This window comes from Rhea americana, unplaced genomic scaffold, assembly GCF_003343005.1.
Source record: "Rhea americana isolate MKP2758 unplaced genomic scaffold, rheAme1 scaffold_315, whole genome shotgun sequence".
In the NCBI taxonomy this organism is placed as follows: domain Eukaryota; kingdom Metazoa; phylum Chordata; class Aves; order Rheiformes; family Rheidae; genus Rhea; species Rhea americana.
Genome location: NW_028186441.1, coordinates 289,593 through 299,333, shown reverse-complemented (window position 1 = coordinate 299,333; position 9,741 = coordinate 289,593). Strand labels below are relative to the sequence as shown.

Below are 9,741 nucleotides of genomic sequence, written 5' to 3'. Positions count from 1 at the left end.
GGGAGGCCCGTCGTGCTTTCCCAGGGGTCGGTCCAGGGGAGAGGCTGTGGCTGCGGCATGGCGCAGTGTGGCACGGCGCAGTGCAGCACGGCATGGTGCGGTGCAGCACGGCACGGCACAGAATGGTGCAGCACGGCGCGGCGCGGTGCAGCACGGCATGGCACGCTGTGGTGCGGTGCAGCACAGCGCGGTGCAGCACGGCACGGCGCAGCACGGGGCTTGGCGGCGAGCAGGATGTCGAGCGCAGGAGCCGCTGGGGCGCCCAGCGCCCGCAGAGCCTGGGCTGCTTGGCAGGGACCAGGCGCGCGGAGTTGCAGCCTTTAAGTAAAGCATATTAAGCGCCTTCCCTAGCAACTGCTGTTTCCATGGAAAACGTGGACTCCGTGGTTCTATTAGCTTTCACTTTATGCAACGTTTTGTAGAGCTGTGGCGGTGGTTAGAGCTTATTTTGCCCTGTGGACTGCAGCCCAATCAGACCTGCTGGTGGTGAATAAATCTGTATTTCATGCAGTTGAAGTCCCTGGCTAGAGCTGCGGTGGGGCAGCTTTGATTCGTCTTTCTTTCGTGTCCGTTGCTTTGCCCCATGCGAAAGGTTATCGGCTGCCTGAGGAGAGACTTTTCAAAAGCAAACGGTGTCTCGCTGCGGGAGAGCGGAGGAGGCCCGTGAATCGGGCCGGCGGCGCGGGGCAGGCAGCGGGAGCGAGCGCGGCCTCTGCAGCAACCGCGTTTGCTGAGCGCAGCTGTGGGAGCGGGAGCTTTCCTGCGCCCGAGGCGGAGCACCAAACCCCGCAGGGCGCGCGAGCCCAAGGAGCGGCCGGCCGGAGAGGAGGGCCCCGAGCAGCCGCTCTGGGCCGGGGCCGGGAGCGGGGAAGCGGGGCTGGCCGGCCGCGGCGCGCGGGGCGAGCGCACCGGCATGGCTCGGCGAGCCCGCCTGGGCGTGCCGAAGCCTTTCGAAGCCTTTCCCCCTTCTCTTGCAGACGGCGGCTCGGAGGCGGCGCCGAGCCCCGCGCGCCCGGGCGCTCTTGCTGCGGCTGCAGCCACCGGGGAGGGCGGCCCCACGCCGGCGCCCCAGCTCCTCCCGGCCGGCACGGCCCCGGGCCCCGCGCCGGTGGAGACCATTGGGCGCGCGCGCAGCGGTGCCCACCCGGCGCCCACCGCCGCCCCCGATGCAAACCCGACCGTGCCCAGCAGGAAGAAGCCGCCCGCAGTGAAGCAAGTCAATGCAGCGAGGAAGCACCCGAGGCCCAAACCCACGGTGCCGGGGCCGCCCGTGGCCGCCGCACAGGCCAGCCCGGCGCCGCCGGCCTCCCCGGAGGAGCCGCGCACGCCGGCGGGCGCCGTGGCCAGGGCGGGTGGCGCGAAGGCAGCTCCGGCTGAGCCACCGCGGGAACACGGCGGCGGGGCCACCGCCAGCGCCGCGGTGCTGCAGATCTCGCCGTCCCCCCGGGGCGCGGGAGCAAACCTGCCGGCGGAGCCAGCGGTCCCCGGCCGCGCCGCCCTCGACGGGACGAGCGGCGCCGAGAGCGGGACGAACGGCTCCGCGTGGGACGAGAGCCAGGAGACCACCACGTCCACCATCGTGACCACCACGGTGACAACCACGGAGCCCGCCCCGGGTAGGGCCGCCCCGCCGGGCTGCGCGCGCGCCGGGCAGGGGCCGGGCCGGGGAGTTGTGGGAGGCTCGTGGGGGTAACCGGAGTGGCTCGTGCTGCAAACAGCGCTGGCCCGTGCCGGCAGCGCTCCTGCGCTACCCAAACCCCACGTTTCCGCAGTGCCGGAGGCCGGAGCAGGGGCACCGCGGAGCCGTGAGGTTTGGGGCCAGCAGCCGAGGACGCAGCCAGGACATGGGAAATGTCCATGCCCTCTCCCTGCCTGTTTCCCTGCTCCAGTTTTTTCCCTGGATGTGCTGCAGAAGCCATCCTGCAGAAATGGCCTTGGGTTTGGGTGCAAAGAGCCGCTTGCTCAGCCCCGTTTCGCCACCCAAAGCGGGAGGTGGGAAGGCGAGGGCTGCCCGCCCGGCGGCCTGACGCGGGTCTCGTCTCCAGTTCTCTGCAGCATGAGCTTCTACGAGCCTGAGGGCTTCATCGACTCCACCGACTACCCGCCGCTGCCGCGCCACAGCTACCTGGAGTGCACCTACAACATCACCGTCTACACCGGCTACGGCGTCGAGCTCCAGGTAGGACCACGACCGCCAGCATCCCCACGTGCATGCACCGGGTATGGGCGGGAGCAGCTCTGCAAGCGCTGCCGTGGCGCCAGGGAAATGCAGTGTTTTTCTGCAATAAATAACCTACACGAGGGAGCTGGCACATTACGAACGTCAGATCTGAGCAAAGCTTTAATGTGCTGCACAATTAGCTGAGCACAGGCAGGCGGCCGTGCTCGTGCAGGCAGCGGCGGCAGCGCTGGCGGCGGCCACGGGAGCAGGGTCCTGGCCACCGGCAGCACCAGGCGGGCACCCGAGCCCCTTTCCTGCGTGATGCCAGGCACGAGCCGGCGCCAGGCAGGTATCCCGAGATCCCGAGCCCCTTTCCGCTGTGATGCTGGGTGCAGGCCGGTGCTCCCAAAGGGGAGCCAGGCGTGCAGCTGGCCACAGCAGCTTGCTTCGGGGCGCCTTGGAAATGCCAGTCCCTGCACTCAGGCAGGGCCACATCCCCGCCAGCCACTCAGCAGGAAATGCAGGGCCAAACTGGTGTTTCCTGCTAAAAAATCCCAGCAGCAGGTATGCATGCTATGGTAGAGAGACCAAACCAAAGAGAGACCCAAGTTCATGGAGGAAGGAGCCTGTAAATATGTTAGCAATTAACGTCCACAGCAGTAAAGAACAGTATGCACGGGAAATGCAGACTACAGCACAACATTCACGGTAACGAGAAAGCCTGGCAGCCAGGTCAGAGCTCCTGCTCCCTCGTTAGGAGCCGGGGCCAGCCCCAAACGCGGGGTCTGACACCACGGAGGAGCTTTCCCCCGTTGCACGGGGTCGCCAGGAGGAAGCTGCTCCGGGCAATCAGCACTGGCATTGCGCTGAGCCAGCCGGCGCTGAGCCGCTTCGGTGGGTGGTAGGTGACTGGTCTGGAAGAAGAGCGGGCTCTGTCCGTGTCTGTCCATCCTTGGCACATGCCTCAAGCACAACCAGCTCACCGGCTCTACACCGTGGGCTGGCGTCCTTCTTTATTCAATTTTCCCCGTGTCACAACTGGTATTCAATTAAAATCCATTAAGTTCTAGTCAGCGTAATTAAGAACGTGCATTAAAGCAGCAGTGGTTCCAGGGCTCTTCCCATCCCTTCGGCCGGCGCACACGAAGGGCTGGCCTTGGTGGCACGGCGGCGGCCGCCAAGGGAGCCCCGACGGGAGGTGCGCGGCGGGGCGAGCACGGCCGCCCGCGCGCGGCTCCGACGCCTTGGCATGGCAATTCCGCCGTCTTCCAGGCTCTAAACCCAAATTCCAGGGTGCTAAAGACAAACTGCTCTGCTGTAAATTTGCCTCTGTCCACAGCCCACCAAGTGACATCGCTCCTGACCTTGCTCCGTTATAAGCTGAGGTTTTAATGGAGCATAAAATCAGCCTCTGCACCCCCGAGCTGATGCTTCTGAGGGTTTGGGGCAAACCGTAGGGCGGCCGCGGCTCTGCGCAGGCACGGGGCGGCTCCCCGGCGCAGGAGGCACGCGGGCAGGCGCCGCTGCGGCGGCGGAGCGCGGGCTCCTCCGGCCCACGGGCACGCGCCGAGGTCATGCAGCCCGGGCTCGCGGCAATCCCGGCCCCCCCGCGCGGCTCGCGGCATCGGGAGCGGGCGCTCCCGCCGGAGCGCTCCTGCCGGCGTGCGGGGCTGGCTCTGCTTCCCCGGGTCCCCCAAGGCGAGCGGCGCAGGCGCCTGGCCGGCCGCACGGGGAGCCGCCGGGCTCGGGGCCGAGGCACCGAGACGTGCCTCATCCGTTGCTGACGGCAGTGAGCTCCGGAGAAGGCTTTTAACCACTTAGACAGCAACAGCAGCATGATTTATGTCCCAAGGAAGTCAGGAACAGCATTCATGGCAAGCAAGACTCCGTGGATTTATTTCCTCTCTTTGGTCTGCGCATGGGATGTCACGTATGATCTATAGTGATGAGCCCAGCCGAGGAGACAGTGCCATGCAGAAGGATTTTCCCTGTTTGCGTGGAAAGCCGATGTTGCGCCCACCCCGGACACGGCCGCAGGCTCAGCGTGGCTGGGCACGTTGCTCCCGGTGGGAAATTCCTCCAGCTCCACGGACGCCGCTGTGCCCGGGGCACAGCTGGGCTGCGCCGTACAAAGTCTGCAAGACCAAAGCGCCTGAGGAGGCAGCAGTCGAGCGCGTTAAACCCCAGGGGCGTCACGGCACGAGCGGGCGCCTGAGCTCGAGCGCTGCGAGCCGGAGCTAACGAGGCCGGGCAGGAGCTGCAGTCCCGCCGTGCAACTTCCTCCGCCGCCGCGCAGCGATGCCGGCGACTGGTTAACATCGAAGCGACTGTGATTTAATCCCCGGCCTCGTCGCACGCCACGGCCCCGGGCGTTCGCCAGGCTTCGTGGCCCGGGCGCTGGCGGCCGCCCGGCGCTCCCCGCGCGCCTCCAAGCCCGGCGCCGGCCTCGCTGCGCGCTGCACCCCGCCGCTGTGCCTGCGAGAGCTGCAGGGCAGCCGGGTCTGAAAATGCTTAGTTAAATTATGCTTATTTTAAAAAATCTTGAATTCTCTTGGCAAGAAATAGAATTTCCATAAAGAGGTTTTCTCGTGGGTGAGCAAGCCTGACAGCTCGAATCAAGGAACCCTCCCGTCTTCCCAGCAGACGTGTTAGGAGCTGACACTGGTTCAGGCTCGGACTGAAGTCAGAACGCGTCGTCCGCGGCCCCGCAGGAAACCGCGCGCACGGTCCGCTCCCCGCGGCGCGAGGCGCCCACGGGGTGCTAGTGATTCGGTGCTGGATAGCGTGTTTCGTGCGAGTCGTTGCCAGAGGACGTTTCCCCGTCTGGGGAAACGGGCTCTTTCGGGGTAGAGGCAGTCCAGGCAGCCAGCTGCGGTCCAGCTCTGCGGTGAGCTGCTCGGTGGCTCCCAGGGCTGTAAGGAGAGAGCTGCAGCGCTGCCTTGCAAACCGGGAGCCGCGTGAGCCCGTGGCAGTGCCCAAGACACGTGCGCCCGGAGCCCGAACACCTCCCGAGCACACCTCGAGGGCCCAGTCCTGCAGTCTGGCGTCCAGCAGAAGGAACTCGGCGAGGACGGGGCTTTTCCTGGCACCCAGGGAGGGCTTACGGCACTTTGGGGCAGGGAGGGCGTTTGTTGACGGCCTGGGTGCCAAAGGCTCCCTTCTTCCAGCACAAGTGTGAAAGACTCCGAGCGCTGCGAATGGCTCCGCGGCTCCCAGCACGGCGCTTCCCCAGGCGCTTTCCCAGGCTCCCGGCGCCCCAGCACGTCCATCCTCGGGCGAGGGTGCGCGCCGGCGCGCCGGGGAGACACGCGAGTTTTGTGACAACAGCCCCAAACCCTTCTCGTCACAACATCGTCGGCAGCGTGTGCAATTACAGGCGATGCTTGGTGTGTGCTACATACAGAGCCCTGGCTTCCACGCGCTTAAGGAGCCAAGTGATCTGATGAGTGCTTTTCTGCTGAAATACGAGCCCATTTAATACACTAAATGGACGTGAAACACAAGTGTGAAGTTACTCTCCAGCTACTTACAAATAATAATTAAAGCCTTCTGGGACTGCTCATTAGATGCATTTGCCACTGGAGTCCCCGAATGTTCCCCGTGGCGGGGGGGATCCTGGGTGTCGGGGGAGCCACCAGCCCTTCAGAAACACCCTGCTTTAGGTGCAGAGCTTCTGCGCCCAGCAGCGAGCTCCAGGGGCCCCCGGCCAAGCTCGAAAAGTGGATTAACTTTTGCTGCATAAGCGGAGCAGGCGTTAAACCGCCCCTCAGATGAGCTGCTCCGGCCGCTGGCGCCCAGCTCCCGGGGAGCCGCGGGATCAGCAGCGCGGCGGTCGCCGGGCTCCCGCGCGCGCCCGGGGCGATGGCTGCGGCGCCGGGGCAGGGCGACACGCCGGGCGCCCCTCGCCTCCCGCCCCGCGGCTCACGGGCGCCGTCCCTGGGCCCGCAGGTGAAGAGCGTGAACCTGTCGGACGGCGAGGTGCTCTCCATCCGCGGCGCGGACGAGGACGCCCTGGTGGTGCTCGCCAACCAGACGCTGCTGGTGGAGGGCCAGGTGATTCGCAGCCCCACGAACACCATCTCCGTCTACTTCCGCACGTTCCCGGACGAGGCGCCGGGCACCTTCCAGCTGCACTACCAGGGTAGGTGCCGCGGGGGCATCCCGGGCTGGCTCCGGCCGGGCCGGCGTGGACCACCGGCACGCGAGGCTCTGCGTCGGGGCGCGCGGCTCTCCCCTGCGTCCAGGGCGTGCAGCTGTGCGGGGATGGAGCGGACGGCGGCTGGGCCGTGCCGCAGCGCTGGGGCTTCCCGTGCACGGGCTCGGGACGGCTGCGGCGGCTCCGCGGCCCTTGGACCCGCTCTGCCCCGCTGCTGGTCCCAGGAGGCAGCTCCTCTTGCACAGACTCCTGTAAATATCTATTTTTCTCTTGTAAAGCTATAAAAAATAAATGACTGCAAGCAAATTCTTTTTAGAATAGAAAGTAGGTCTGGTGGAAAGCAGTGGCAGGTAGAAAAGCAGCTGCTCAGCAGCTGAGCGTTTGGCCGTGGGCCGCAGCGGCGCCCCGGCGGAGCCGGCAGCTCCGCAGCGTTGGGCCAGCCGCTCGCGGGAGGGCTGGGCCGCAGCCCTGGGCTCCGACGCGGCCGTGCTTGTTGCAGTGTTCATGCTGAGCTGCAACTTTCCGCGGAGACCCGACTTCGGCGACGTCACTGTGATGGATCTGCACTCGGGTGGCATCGCTCATTTTCACTGTCACCTGGGATATGAGCTGCAAGGTCCCAAGGTGCTAACGTGCATCAACGCATCCAGACCCCACTGGAGCAGCCCAGAACCAATCTGTTCAGGTACAGTCATTTTTGTTTAGCGTAAGTGGTAAGAAAACTGGAATCCCCCCCCAAAAAAGGTCTGCAGTGCTTTCTTTGCTCGGTGAATTCAAACAGTCCCAGGAGAGAGGGAAAATAGCGCCAGGTCCTGCTCACAGCTCAAGCTGTGCCTGCGATCGGGGAGAGTCGCGCCGGGTTTGCATGCGAGGGGCAAAGCTTATCCAGCGGCTCAGGGAGAGGAAATCGCAGGGGCGCGCGCACGTGTGGACAGGCAGATGCAGGCGCACAAAACGCGGCCAAGGCGAGCCAGGCACGAGGTCCGGGCAGCGAAGCCTGCGGGGAGGAGCGGGGCAGCCCGGCGCGCAGGGGCTGGCCCCGGCGCCCGCGCTCCGGCGAGCTCGGCGGCGGCGTTCCCAGCGCGAGGGCGGCGTTTCGATGCGCGGCCCCGGGCTCACGGAGCCGGTGCCCGCCTTGCCAGCGCCCTGCGGCGGGACGGTGCACAACGCCACGATCGGCCGCGTCCTGTCGCCCAGCTACCCCGGGAACCAGACCGGCGGCGTGGCCTGCGTGTGGACCATCGAGGCCCCCCGGGGCCAGAAGCTCCACCTGCACTTCGAGAAGCTCCTGCTGGACGAGAAGGACAGGTGAGGCCGCGGCCGGGTCCGCGCGCCGTCCGGGCGCTGCGGCGGGGAAGGGGCGGCCGGCGGCCCCGGGCAGGGCTGGCAGCTCCCGGTTTCAGCGTCCAAGTGCCGTTCGGGCGCTCGGTGCACCCGCTCGCGCCGCCTGCCCAGCGCTGCTCGTCGCCGCTGTGCACCGCCGGCCGTCAGCGTCCGTAACGCAAAGCACGCACGGTGCCGCCGCTTGTGTTTAAACAGCATTAAAAATTCAGTCTGGCAACAGGCCGTAAAACGGGTTTATGACCCGTAGTAAAATCAGAGAACAGAGCCCGTTTATGAGTCAGTGAAGAGACTTACCTGCTGGGTGAAGTTTTGTTTGCGCAATTCCCGCGCCGCGTCCGGAGGGCGGCGTGGGCCGGGGAGCGCGGAGGCTCTGGGCGCCAGGCGGCACGCGGTGCGTCTCCCCGCAGGATGGTGGTGTACGGCGGGGACACGAACCGCTCGGCCGTGCTCTACGACTCGCTGCGCGCCGACAGCGTGCCCTTCGAGGGGGTCATCAGCGACGGCTCCTCCATCAGGATCGACTTCGTGGCGCCCGAGCCCGCCGCCGCCACGGCGTTCAACATCCGCTTCGAAGGTGACGCGCTCTCGCTCGGCCGCGGCTCGCCCCGGCCCCCCGGGACCCCATCGGCCCTGTGGACAAGCGGTTACGTCGGGGGCAGCGGGGAGACCGCCCGCGCGCGCCCCGGCCCCGGCGGCCGCCTGCCCCGCGGCTCGCTCGCGCTTGCTTCCTCCGTCAGGCTGGGTTTGCGAACCTTTGGTGACGTTTCTTGCAGCCTTTCTCTCCTCCTGCCGGCTGCTTGAGTCCCCTGGGTGCTATTTAAGTCCCGCATTCCTAAAATGCAGTAACCTGTGCCCAGAGTTAACGGTTACTTCTTTATGCTTTTAAACCTGCTGCCCCGTCGCTGCGCCGTGCTCGTCCCGGATCGCTCGTGGCAAGCGCAAATCGCCGCGCGCGCCTTCAGAGAGGAGGCTGGCCGGCCCCCTCCCGCGAGCACCGCGCTGGTCTCACGGGCCCCGTTTCGACAGCGCGGCCCCGGTTTGCGCTAGCGGGAGGCCGAGCCCGAAGCCTCCGGCAGGAGCAAAACACGCTGCTCTGCTCAGCGCCTCGGTAGCGAGCAGCCGGGGAGCGCCGACGGCACAGGGACATCGGAGCCTGCCGGCGCCGGAGAAATCCGCGCTAATCAGCCCCCCGGCCGCTGCCGGCGTCGTGGCCCCGCGGCTGCACCGGCACGGCGCCCGCCGGAGCAGCCGTGCGTGCACGGGACGCGCCGGCGCGGAGGGCAGGGCAGGGCGACCGCGATCCGTCAGAGGAGGAGCAGCCCCTGCGGAGGACGCGCCGGCAGACCAGGCAGCGGCAGGAAGCCCAGCGAGACGTGGGGCCCGGGGCAGGGAAGCGGGTTGAGGCGCTGCCCTGGCGGGAGGGGGCAGCTCCCGCTGCCGGCGCCGGGCTGCGGCATGCAGCAGTGCAGCGGTGCAGCGGTGCAGCGGTGCAACGGAGCACGGCGTGGGCCCTGCTGCAGCGGCGGGGCCGGCGGTGCGCTCCTGGTGCGCTCCTGGCCGGCTCGCACCCGGCACGCTAGCTGTGCCGCTGACCCGGTCTTTCTCTCGCAGCCTTCGAGCGGGGCCACTGCTACGAGCCCTACATTCAGAACGGGAATTTCACCACCTCCGACCCCACCTACAACCTGGGCACCACCGTGGAGTTCACCTGCGACCCGGGGCACTCCCTGGAGCAGGGCCCCGCCGTCATCGAGTGCGTCAACATGCGGGACCCGTACTGGAACGACACCGAGCCGCTGTGCCGAGGTTGGTGACTGCCGCCGCGGCACCACACAGCGATGCAGTGTGCTGGGCTGGGCGCTGCAGGGTGCTGGGTCGGGCGATGCAGGGTGCTGGGCTGGGTGAAGCAGGGCACGACACTGGGTGATGCACGGCGCTGGGCTGGGCGCTGCAGGGCACTGCATGGGTGCTGCAGGGCGCTGCTTTGGGCAATGCAGGGCACGAGGCTGGGTGACGCAGAGCGCTGGGCTGGGTGCTGCAGGGCGCTGCGTCGGGCAATGCAGGGCACGAGGCTGGGTGA

General features: G+C 67.1%; 1 protein-coding gene across 1 annotated transcript in view; it reads left to right on the top strand.

Annotated features, from left to right (window-relative positions):
- The first annotated feature begins 913 nt into the window (after positions 1–913).
- The window catches only part of SEZ6L (seizure related 6 homolog like), a 15,300-nt gene continuing 6,472 nt past the window's right edge, over positions 914–9,741 (top strand). The window contains exons 1-7 of the mRNA XM_085310276.1: positions 914–1,616; positions 2,046–2,179; positions 6,110–6,302; positions 6,817–7,002; positions 7,460–7,625; positions 8,069–8,235; positions 9,273–9,467. Of these exons, the coding sequence (XP_085166402.1) occupies positions 914–1,616; positions 2,046–2,179; positions 6,110–6,302; positions 6,817–7,002; positions 7,460–7,625; positions 8,069–8,235; positions 9,273–9,467 (1,744 nt within the window). The remainder of the gene's footprint in view (positions 1,617–2,045; positions 2,180–6,109; positions 6,303–6,816; positions 7,003–7,459; positions 7,626–8,068; positions 8,236–9,272; positions 9,468–9,741) is intronic.